Consider the following 12,172-nt stretch of genomic DNA (forward strand, 5'->3'; position numbering starts at 1 on the left):
GACAAACTTACAACACGGGGCCGCGTATCAGGGAGTGTCTGAGACCCTTCACCCTAAAACAGGGTCCTGCCAGACTGCACTTACCAGAGAAGCCATTGCTGCCGTTTGAAGTGAGATTCGGGGACTCTGTTCTGCATCTCCCCGCTCCTTCTAAGCTTCTGTTGACACCGCCTCCCGGGCCGGGTCTCTGCTCACCCTCATGCTTTCCCCAACACCGTCAGAGGCACGGAGCACGTGAGGTGAGTGTGATGACTTCAGCCCTCAAGAAGCCTAGAGTGGAAAGAGACCGTGGGTGGCAGCAGGAGGACGTGGGCAGGACCACTGGACAGGACACAGAGCAGCCGAGGGCACGCAGGAGGGAAAGGGGTCTCTGCGGGGCCTGCCCATGTAACCCAGGAGCCTGGGCTGGGGTCGCCTGGGCTGACCACAGGACACTGCTCTCCGTGACGACCGCATATCTTGCCCGAGAAACTTAGCTGCTTAAAGGCTGAAAGAGAAGATGCAGTTTCCGACCACTTCTGGAATCCAGAGGACGAGTCGATGAGCATTTTAAATGAACTCTGGGGAATTCTGTGGATGAGAAGCACCTGCTTCGGGGCCCATGACCCTGAAACACTTGGCCCCTGCCAGGAAAGGCCACGTCTGCATCGGCCAGGTCCACCCAGCTGCCGGCTTAGTGAGCTCCTCTGGCATCTTCCAGACCCTGTTCCTGGCACGGTCCCCACAGACTCCAGTGTGCGCACGGCCGGCGTCTGGACCCTTGCCTCCTCTTCACCTTTGCTCTGTTGCCTAGGTCTGTTGTTTGCCATGAGAAGACATCGATTGCTTATTTTACCCACAACTGTCTCTAGATCTGGACTAACGACTCCTTCTGGCAAAGCTCGGACGGGAAAATCTCACGGGATTTGCCTCAAGCCCACCGTCAATGCCCTCCCTGGGCCTGTCCTCCTGGGCGAGAGCAATGCAGGATGGGGATCAGCTGACCCAACTGTGCTGTGTCAGGGAGGCGGGAATCTGGACCATGAAGCAGCTTCATTTGTCCTTTGGCCTGGGACAGGTCAGGGGGCAGAGCAGGATCAGGAGGGATGTGGGAGGGCGGGCAGTGGTGGGGTGGGCTCCCCGCTAGGTGAGCAGCCCCCTTAGTTCCAGTTCTCCAGTGGTCAGCACACCACACTTTAAAAGCTGAAGCATTGTGAGACTCGTGGTGGTGTTTGAGAGCTGAGTGGGTGTGCAGGAGGCCAGGGGACATTGGCTGGACCTCATGAATGAATTGGCCTCCATGCTGCTGACCAAGCCTTCCTGAAGCAGGGGGTTCAGACAAAGGAGCCCTGGGGTCTGCAGCTTGCCCCAGGCTCGTGCCCCAGGGTGAGCTGGCTGCGGGTCTCTGCTCCTAGTTGTGAATCCTTCCTTCTTCTCCACCTGGGCCGCCGGGTCTGAGGGTAGGGCTGTGCAGCAGCTGATTTAAGCAAGACTCCCATGAAGCCACTTTGTCCCCAGGCACGGTTCTCCCTCCAGGTTAGATGGGACTCCCTTCGCAGTGACCTGGGTGCTGTGAGACCTGCCCTGCACCCTGCTGCAGGATTCCTGCTGAGTGTCTGTGGCTGCGGCCATCTGCCATGGGGCCGGGCTGTCCTCTGTTGGTTAATCCCGTGTGTGCTTCCCCAGGCTCATTTCAGAAAGTCCACCGAGAAGCCCCACGGCTGAGGTGTCCATAGTGGAGATTTACAATAACGACATTTTTGATCTCCTGGCCAAAGAGGGTTCTGGAGCAGTGGTTGGGGTCAAGCGTGACGTCGTGACAACCCAGGAAGGATGCACAGAGGTCCCGGGTCTGACCTGCACGTGAGTTCAGGACAGAGGTCCCCTGGCCCCCGAGGGACAGTTGCCGCCCAGGTGCCGACCGGCCATGGCCCAAGCAGAGCCAGCTGTGCAGAAGGATCAGGCCGGTGGTCAGCAGGACGGCCACATAGGGTTCAGGGTTCAGTGCATGTCGCCCAATTTTTAGTTTAAGAATGTTTCTTCCTTCCCTCCCTCCCTCCTCCTTTCCTCCCTCTCTCCCCCTTCCCTCCCTTCCCTCCTTCCTTTATCCCTCCCTCCCTCCCTCCCTCCCTCCCTCCTTCCTTCCTTCCTCCCTTCCTCTCTCCCTTCCTTCCCTCCTTCCTTCCTCCTTCCCTCCTTCCTCCCTCCCTCCTTCCTTCCTTCCTCCCTCCCTCTCTCCCTTCCTTCCTTCCCTCCTTCCTTCCTCCTTCCCTCCTTCCTCCCTCCTTCCTTCCCTCCTTCCTTCCTCCCTCCCTCCCTTCCCTCCTTCCTCCCTCCCTCCCTCCTTCCCTCCTCCCTCCCTCCCTCCCTCCCTCCTTCCTTCCTTCCTTCTTTCTCTCTCATGGTGCTGGGGATCAAGCAGGCCCAGGGCCTTATGTGTGCCAGGCAAGCGCTCCACCACTGAGGTACACCCCCAGCCCAAAGTGGCCTTTTTTACTGGGAACTGTGCAGTGGTGACAGATACGTTAATCAGCTGGAATGCTGTGACTGTGTCACAGTGTGTGAGTCTGTCAAAACATCAAGGTGTTCAATAATTTTATATGTTGATAATATGTTAATAAAGCTGTTGAAAATAAAAAAGGGGTAGAGCCGGGTGGTGGAATGCCAGCCTGTGCATGTAGGGCCCTGGGTTCAGTCCTCAGCCCAAGAGAAAGAAATAGAAAAGGCTTTTTAAAAGGTGTATAATAAATGTCTCTTTAAAAGTCTTCATCAGAGTCAATGGGAGGGTGTCATCCTGTCACCAAAGGGGTCAGGAGGGGACAGGGACCTAACTCAGCTTTTGTTGGCTCTTGACATTTGTTGCAGAAAAATAATTTGGGGACCTGTCGGGAAGAGGCATAGCAGAGATTCATTTAGGAAGGCAAGGGGCACTCAGCGGAGGGACAGAGCGCAGGCCATCTCAAGAATGAAACGGGCCTAGGGCTCTTCTCTTAAAGGAGACTGTAAACAGGGAGCCCAGGCTCCTTTAATCTCGGAGCTCAGGGCGGGGGCCTGGTTCTCTTCGGGATCTCCAGGCTGACATTGTTGGGCGTTTATGGATGACTTTTGCAACATTCCCCCCTCATAAGTCACTAGCAACATTTTTTCCCTTGGCTTTACTTAGTCTAAAGAAAATAGGTTGTGCAAGGTAGCAATGTGTGGGGGCGCCGGCTCACTGGGCCCGACACTCTGAGGCCCTGGGCTGCTTAAGACTCAGACCTGGGGGCACAGGCTGGGGAGTGCAGGGCTGCTCGTGGGGCATCTTGGGGTGAAGTCACAGCCCGATCCTGCTGTACTCCCCTGTCCACTGTGCTTGTGTCTTCCATCCTCCTCAACCCCACCTTGAAGGAGAGGAAAAGCAGATGAAGGGACCTCACTGCCCACGGTCAGTCGAGGACAGTGAACTTCCTCACACTTGAACATCAGCATGTTGTAGAGCGCAGGGACGCAGCGTCTTGTGAAGGTGCACTCCTCACATGGCCTGGGTTCTCCAGTTATTGTGAAAGCCCTGTGTGGGTCAGCACCTGCCCCACCACCAGGGAGTGACAGGAGGAATTCCCACCTGAGGCCACGGCGGGGCTGCCCAGCCGGGGAGGACTCAGACTCAGCAAGAGAAGGCTGTGCCGGCGGCTGGTCCTGTTTCCAGAAGCCTGAGGTGCCAGGCATTTGGTGGTGACATGTTTGCAGAAGTAACCCAGACTCTCAGCTGTTGGCTGACGGACTGTGATCCAAATGCAGCCCTTCCCTGCGGAGCCTGAGCAACAGCCCCATCCACGGACATGGGCTCTTATCTCCTGAGTTTAATTTGATAGAATATTCTAAAAACGTGGGTCTGTGAGGGTGAAATGGATGGAGGAAGATGGGAACTGGGGGTTACTGACCTTGGATTTGGTGAAACCACTGGTTATTTGTAATTGCTTATGTTCTGTTTTGCCTAAATCAGCTTCAGTCTCCTCTGGAATTGCCGTACCCATGTCTGGGAGCGGTGTCTGTTAGCGGTGGCCCGCTGTGTTGGCCTGGGGACAGCTGGTGGTATTTGCTACCTGCCATTGGGTGCCCTCTAACACCTCTCCCCTGCCAGGGCCGTCGCCAGCGCCGCAGAGCTGGTGGCACTTGTCCACGGAGGTCTGCAGCTCAGAGAGAGGCACCCCACCTTGGTGCACATGGCTTCTTCCAGATCTCACCTGGTGGTGACGGTGACTCTGACCGTGGTGTCCCCTCAGACAGCACTGGAGAGCTGCTATTGGCGCCGGGTCAGTTCAAGTAACAGAAATCCACCAAGAGGAAAAATCCCGGGGTCACCCGGGGTCTGCAGCAGGAATTGCAGCCACACCCTCCAAGGACCTGGGATCTGGGACCTGAACACAGGAGGCCCTAGGGCACAGGCTGGGGAGAGAGAGGGAGGTGGGCGGGGGGAAGCATCTGCTAGGGACATGGGCAACAGGGCATGCGGCACCTGGGGGCGCGGGACAGTGTCCTGAGGGGACTGCACAGTGGGAGAGAGATCAACTCCCGGCTTGTCAGAAAGGCCATGTAATGCCACAGAGGCCCACGGCGTCCAGAGCAGCAGCTCCTGGATTCCAGTCACAGAGGCCCACACGTGCCTGCGCACAGGTGCACGGCAGGGCGCCAGGGGGCAAGGCAAGGCTAGGCCCCGCGTGGAGTGTGGAAGTCCATGGTGCAGAGGGTGTGTCCTGCAGAGCCCGCTCTGGCCCCGCCCCCCATGCAGCCCCAGGGAATCCCTGCAACCTGCTCCAGCTCATTTCCTTCTTGCCTGGAAGGCCAGTGTAGACAGATGTGGTGCATCTTGTCACAAGGACACTCCACACTGTGGTCCCCGGACAAGGGAGGTCGGGGGACAGCATACTCACTCCTCGAGCCACTCCACCAGCCAGCACACTACTGCCCGGCACAGGACTGGGCTCAGGTAGGGCCCAGGTAGCGCCAGGCACTCTGCTGATCCTGTGAGTGCTGCCACAAGACACAGACACAGAGGTGGCCTCTGTGCAGGGGTTCTGGGCTCTCCTACGAAAATCTCTGTGTTTTCTGTTTTGGGGGATGAGCATAAGCTCTCGAGGTCTCGTGGAGTCTGTTCAGGAACTTCGCAGGGCGAGACTTCAGACCCATGGACACAGCACTTCTTCGGGCTTCTGTGAAGCTGATGGATGGATTTCCAGGAGGGCATGGGTTTTCCCAGGGTTCCAGTCACCGTCGTCACCCGGACTACTAGGAAGCATTATTTAGTTTTCTTGGGATGGACTGGGCGTTCGTTAGACTTCCCAACGTGAAGCATGCTACCGGCCTCCTTTTCTTGTTATAGTCCCCTACAGAACCCACCAACTGTCCCTGTGCCCAGTTTGTTTCTAAGAGGAAGAGAGAGGCAGAACCAGCTTCTCGCTGGTGGGTGAGTCCTGGAGGGTGGAGCTGCAAGAGGCCTCCGCACTGACTCCCTGCCCGTCTGTCCTCTGTCCTCCCCTCCCACCAGGCCAGCAGCACCATCCAGCCCCCCTGCAGGGTCACGCTGGGGCAGGGAAGGGGTGGAGCACCTCTCCCCAGGCTCCGCCTCTCCAGCCCCTTCCTGTGGACCACACGGGTTCTGCAAGGCAAGCGCGGGCCAAGCTGCAACTGGTGGACCTGGCCGGCAGTGAGTGTGCAGGTGAGCAGGAGCTGGCCCTCACCTGGGGGTGCCCACAGCCAGGCTTGACCGGCCACCAGGAAGCTCTGAGCCTGGCACCTCTGCTCAGGTGACTCGAAGCCCTGTCACATCGGGCCATCAGAGGTCTCCCCAGGGCCATCAGAGGTCACGTTCTTCCTCCTTGGTTTCCAGGAGCAGCTCTGGCCCCTGGAGGAGCCATGCTGGCGCGATGGCGGAGTCCACTGTAAGGACTCCCAGGAGGTGCCTCCCCACCAGCTGCTGAGAGGCCCTCCGCCCAGAGCCTCCTTACTCGTAGGCGCTTGGAAGTGCAGGGTGGCTGAGGGGGCTTCTGTGCCTTGCAGGTGCATCTGGGGTGACTGGCCTGGCACTAAGGGAGACCTCGTTCATCAACCGGAGCCTCGCAGCCCTGGCAGATGTCCTGGGTGCCCTGTCGGAGCGCCGTGGCCACGTGCCTTATCGGAACAGCAAGCTTACCCACCTGTTCCAGGACACCATCGGTTCGTCCCCCTCAGATGAACCCAGAATAGAGAACACTGTGAGCTCTGCCTGGGGGAGCTGTCCCTGGTCCAGATTGTCCTTGGGGCCTACCCAAGTCTGCTGGGCTTCTGGGAGGTCCCCTCTCCAACGTCCCTGGCACTTGGTGGCAACTGCACTTGTGCCCTCCACAGTCTTGGGTAGGGCTGGCTGGTGTGTGCCTTCAGGGGTGCACCCCTGGCCATCCAGCTAGGCTGAGGGCTCCCTCCACCATGCTGGACTCAGCAGCAGCCAGGGCCACCTGCTCCATGGGTCCCCCAGCTGTGGGAGCTGCAGCTCTGCTGAGTGGGGTGAGGGCACTTGGTGCAGCCTCAGGGCCTGTATCAGCCACCTTTTTGGGGACCGCACTCTGCTCCAAGTGCCAGTGGACTTTGTGTAGGCAGCTGGATCCCGTCCAGTGCTTTGGGACATGTAGATGCCATTTGTCATGACTCCTACTCAGCTCACATCTTGTTCCTTTTATTTAAGGGGGCGATGCGAAGCTCCTGGTGATCCTCTGTGTGTCCCCGGGGCAGAAGCACGTGGCAGAGACACTGCAGGGCCTGGGGTTTGGGGCCCGAGCTCGGCAGGCTGAGCGGGGACAGGCTGGGAAGAGGCCTTCCTGTGCCCAGGTGAGGAAGTCGTGCGTGGGCTCAGCATCTCGATGAGTCCTCTTCCCCGGAAGTGTGCGCTCTGTCCCTGTTTTCTAGGGTGGGCGCCTGAGGAGTAAATGTGTTTGGATTTGATGAGCCTGTGGTGCCCCAGGGACCTGTGGCTGGCTGGCTGGGAGATCCCCGCACAGCTCAGGCCAAATCACCCAGCACAGGAGGCCCAGAGAGAGGACGGCTCGTCCAAGGAGCCTCCTCCCGGAGCAGATGGGCAGCAGGTGCTCAGGTGGGTGAGGAGCTGTGGTGTCTGTGCAGCAGGCCCACGGGCCCCCAGGAGGCCCAGCTCTGCATGCTGTGCCTCCTTAGACACAAACGAGGCCACAGACCCAGGAGCTCTGCGCACAGGCTTCGGAACTAGACAGACTTGGGCTCTGCCTCCTGCCGGCTTTGTGTCCCGGAGAGGGAAGGCCCCATTTCCTTGTCTGTGAGCTGGTGAAGATCAGGGTGGACAGTAGGGGCAGTGAGGCTTGGTGGAGCAGAACAGGTGCATTACTCACAGCACACTGCCCCGAGGTATCTGTATGTTGCTTCTCTGGCCAAGTGAGGGCCCAGGCTGGGCACAGTGGCAGGGGAGGTGACGAGACCTCCAGCTCTTGGCCAGGGGTCTATGAGTAGTCAGGGCTCTGGGCACCGAGGAGGAAACAGCCCATTTCATGTCCACCAGCCTCTGAACTCACGCAGCTCCATGTGTGGGAAACCAACAAGAGCATCTGGGGACTTGATGCCAGGGCAGTAGAAGGGCCTGGGGGGCTGGGGATCTGCCCGCTGCTGGTGTCCACGTGTGCTGGGAGCCACGTCGCAGGACCCAGTTGCAACCTGAGAGCTGCATTCCTTGTTTCTGACCTCTGGGCAGAGCCCCGCTGTACCAGGCCGACAGAGAAGCGCAGGAGACCCTGCCCGCAGGCCTGTGGGGAACGGCTAGACCCGGAGGCCCACAGAGCAGTGGTCGGAAGAGCAGTTTGAAGTCACTTTGTGTTTTCCCCAACCCCTGGTGCTGGGGCTTAGGGCTCTGTGGGACAGGAGGGGGCAAGGGGGGCCCACCTGGTTCCTGATTGAACTTTCCACCCAGGTATGTGGAGAGTAGAGGCTAGCTGGGGCAGGAGGGTGGGCCACCATCTGGCCATCCATCGGGGGAGGCCCCTGCCCAGGAGGGACTCCTGCTGGGGAAGGCTGTGAGCAGGAACTGTATGCTCCACAGGGGAGGCTGCGGGGAGATTGGTAAAGGGGAGTGAGTCTCATAGTTCCCAGGACCCTCAAGTACCCCCCACACATGAAAGAACCAGGTCTGGTGGTGTCGGGAGTAGGCTGGCCCTCACTCAGCCAGGGTGGGAGGAGGTGTGACCTGAGACAGTGCCAGCCCCCTGTGCCTCCCTTGACCCTGGACAGGCCTGACCTCAGGTTAGAAGCTCTCGGGACTGGTGCAAGGCTGAACTGGATCTGGGTCAGTGCAGACCCTGCTTAACACTGAATATGGAGTGTGGACAGGATGTGGATGTCAGTCCTCGGACAGGGAGGCTCAGGCCTCTCTGGATCTGCTGCCCATAGGTGACTCAGTGCCCAGCAGTGACTCAGGCAGCCCAGGAAAGCGGGGGTACAGTGTGTATCCCCAGCTTCAGCCCCTGACGCCCAGCAGCGGGCAGCTGCAGTGTGTCCCCAAACATCTCCGGGAGGGCAAGGAACCCCCATTCTGGGTGGCGACAGAGTGACACACATCCCAAAGATAGCCTGCCCAGGGGAACGTAACATGGCCAGAGGCTGACCCCCAGCTCTGACCCCCTGTGGGCCCTCCGGGAGCTCCTTCATGCAAGGCCGGAGTTGCACCCCCCTCTCTTCAAACCTGTAGGAGGTCTAAGGTCCCTGGTTTTAAAGATGCTTTGTGCTGATTTGTTGGAAGAAAAGGATTCAGCAGCAGCTTAAGAAGCACGTAATGACTGCGTTGAGGGATGGACCATGAGGGGAGGCAGAGACTTCCTGACCACTGAGTGATAGCGAGGACAGGACGTGGGTGTCAGGGCGTAGAGGGGTCCAGTGCCTCTGCTGGGGAGGTTCCCTGAGGACCTGGCTCCGAGCAGAGCGTGGAGGAGGTCAGCGACACTGGGGAGGACACGGGGGCTGAGTGGTGGGTGCTGTGCTGTCCCCTGGTGGTCACCCCATCCTATCTCATGCCCAAGCCTGTGAGGGATGATTTCCCATACACAGAGTGTGTGGGCCACAGGCCTCAGAGCCAGAGGGAAACTGCTAACCTGGAGGGTGGACAGGGCTTTGTCAGCACAGGGTTGAAGCCAGGGGCCAGTGACCCTCAAAGAGGCCGTGTGCCTGTGTGTTCTGCGACTGGCAGGGTAAGACAGAGCCAGGCTCCAGCCCTGGTTTGTCAGCAGAAAGGGACGCGCTGCCTTGGGGAGAAAGAGGAAATGGATTCTGGCCCCCCCATGTCACTGGGGGTGCCAGCAAGCTGTCTGCTCAGGACGAGGCCCAGCTGACCACTGCCTCATTGTGTCCCCTTGCTCCAGGACACGTGGCGTCTGCTGCAGTATCCAGTGAGCTGGGTGAGACGGCCTTAGTGAGCGCAGCCCTGGGGGGAGCGAGAGTGGGCATGTGGTGGGGCGAGTTGGCGTTGGACTGCAACTGTGCCTTGGCAGGGCTTTGTCCCACTGCCAGCCTCCAGCTCGGCCCCAGCTCTGGTTTGTAAAGAGCCACACGGTCAGCACACATCCATTCCCTGGATGCCTACTTCATGTCCAGCTGTGTTCTGGGCACTGGAGATGCCACAGAGGACACACGAAGCTCCTGCCCTGGGAGATTGCAGAGCTGGGCGGGAGAGCCACGTTCCCCCAGGCGTGTCCTTCCCCCAAGTGCAAAAATAGTCGATTATTCCACAAGCTGCAGATAAAATGTGTCCCCAAAGCTCTTCTTGCCAAGGTTACAAGGGCTGGGAGGCTGGGGTTTGGCAGGTGATTGGTTAGGAGGTGGAGGGCCACGACAGGATTAATGATGTTATTAGAGATCCCAGGGGTCCTACCCCTTCTACTGTGTGAGGCCCTTGACCAGAGTCCAGTTGGCCTGGGCCTTGGGCCTGGGTGTCCAGTCCCCAGACGTGTCTCTGCCTGAACAATTTCTGTGCCCGTGATTTGCTGCAGGAGCCAAGCGAAGACTGCATGACAGCTGCCTCCCCAGAGACCAGGTGCCTGCAGGCCACCTCTCATGAGAAGCCATGTGCAAGGCAAGGCTGCAGCCGGGTGGCCACCGACTTCCAGGGCCCTGTCTCTGGGCCAGGGGCATCACTTCATGGACCTGTCACCACAGTGGGGATTGGTCTGGTCACAACCCCATCACACCTCCCAGAGTGGTGCCCATCCTGAGTCCCTTGTGGGTGGCCGAGGTCAGCCTGGGAGTCAGCTGGCCCTGCATGCTGGGTGATGCCCCCGCCCTGCTCCAGATGGCCTCTTCCTCCTGCTCCAGCACCACTCAGGCCTCGCGGCCTCTGGCACCCAGAAGACCAGGCCCCAGCACCAGGGAAATCATACCGTTCAGGACACTGCCCGTGGTCCCAGATGCTCTGTGATGGTGACGCCGGTTTCTACGGAGCCTGAACCCTTGGCTGCCTACTTCAGGTGCACATGGTGACAGTAGCAAACGGCAGATGGGAGAAGCCACATGCTGCCAGCAGCCCCAGCAGGTCCACAGGAGTCGGGCACGGGCAGTGTTAGGTGCAGGCCAGCACCCAGGCCAAGGGCTGCTGGGGACGCTGGGGACACTGGGGAAGTGGCAAACCATGGGGGCCATGGAGGCTTAGGCAGGTGAGGAGCCCAAAGGAGCTCCAGTCTGAGGCCTGTCCTGCAGCCAGGGGCCTCCATTCTCCAGCAGGAGGGCTGTGAGCTGAGAGCTGGGCATGACACATGTCCCTGGGAGTCAGCCCTGTGACCAGAGGGTCTGACATCAGCATCCCCAGCTTGAGCCTGACTCTGAGGCCGGAAACCTCCAGGTGGTCATGGGCACCCTCTGCCAGGAGGGTGGGATTAAGGCTGGGAAATCTGAAGTAGGTCTGAAGGAAGTTCAGAGAAAAATTAAAAACCATCAAATCCCAACTTTCAAAAGCTAGAAAATAACACTAATAATCCCAAGATTCCGAGTCAGCACTTTTATGAACTGGTTGCCTGAGTAACGAGCCACACACAACCTGGGGCCTTTGCAGAGGGTCCTGTGAACCACTCTCTGAACCACGTGGCTCTCCTGGCTTGGCAGGCCAGCTCCCACCAGTGAGCCTGAGGCATGTCCCCTGCGCCAGGTAACTGGTGACATGATGAGGACCCAGGGCTGAGAAGGGGGCTGTGGGATTGGGAGGTGTTTCTGCTGCCCCCTGGTACTCTGCTTTGGGGAGGACATGCCCACCCTGTGACATGGCCTCTGCCCTGTGCTGTCCAGTCCCAGAAGTTTACCACCCCTGCAACCTGGCCTGAGCCCTGGATGCCTCCCGCCAGGCCTGAGTTAGATGGTCTGCAGCTGTGGCCCCAGGGTTGCACGAGTCCCCTGCATGCCTCAGGCCCCATGTGGTCAGCCATGATGAGGAGGGCGGTGGTGCCCAGTGGAAAAGGATGGGGTCCCAGCCCCTACAGCTGCAAAGTCGGCTGCACATTTATGAAGCTGTAACTGCATGCGCACATTGCTGAGCCCACGGCTTAACCTGCTTCTGGGGCTGCTGCACGTACTGCTGCCTGAGCCCTGCTGCTTGGCGTGGAGGACCCTCTCTGGACCCTGGAAGGCACTGGGGGCCCGGCTCCTCCTGTCTCCAGCCACAGAGCAGCCATCCAGGCCGCATTGTCATGGAGCTGTGCAGGCTGTCCCAGAAGGCTGGACTCCAGCTGGCAGTCTCCATCCTCCAATGGGGGTGCTGACCAGGGCACAGAGGACAGGAACACAAGAGCAGGCTCTGCTCCCCAAGAAGCAGCATTTACAAAGTGAGTGTGCCAGCTAGGAGTCAGAGTGTGGAGCGTCCATGCTGCATCTGGGTGAGGCAGGAAGTGAGACCCTGGCCTGGGGCTGACCCGTCGACCTCTAAGTGTCCTCTCCACCCACCTCGCAGACCAGAGATTGCAGCCGCAGCAGGGCTGCCTGGTGGTTGAGGTCACTTGGCTCAACTCTCCATGGGCCCCAGGCCCAGAGGAAGGACAGAAATAGAAGGCAGCCCCCTCTGCCTCCCATCGGGAAGGACCTAGGGTGCAGGTCCCAGCCTCCCTGTGACCTTCTGCTGCTGCCCACAGCTGTGCTGAGAAGCAGGACACACAGGGCAGGGCCAAGGGGACTGGCAGGGGACGTCTTG

General features: G+C 59.4%; 1 protein-coding gene across 1 annotated transcript; it reads left to right on the top strand.

Annotated features, from left to right (window-relative positions):
* Positions 1 to 601: 601 nt before the first annotated feature.
* LOC143401718 (kinesin-like protein KIF25) lies at positions 602 to 8,809 on the top strand. The gene is made up of 6 exons (XM_077109625.1): positions 602 to 735; positions 4,100 to 4,271; positions 5,590 to 5,674; positions 6,016 to 6,171; positions 6,677 to 6,819; positions 8,750 to 8,809. Exons 1-6 carry the CDS (start codon positions 602 to 604, stop codon positions 8,807 to 8,809), a joined length of 750 nt encoding a protein of 249 aa, XP_076965740.1.
* Positions 8,810 to 12,172: the final 3,363 nt, after the last annotated feature.

Source organism: Callospermophilus lateralis, chromosome 6 (genome assembly GCF_048772815.1).
Source record: "Callospermophilus lateralis isolate mCalLat2 chromosome 6, mCalLat2.hap1, whole genome shotgun sequence".
Taxonomy (NCBI): Eukaryota; Metazoa; Chordata; class Mammalia; order Rodentia; family Sciuridae; genus Callospermophilus; species Callospermophilus lateralis.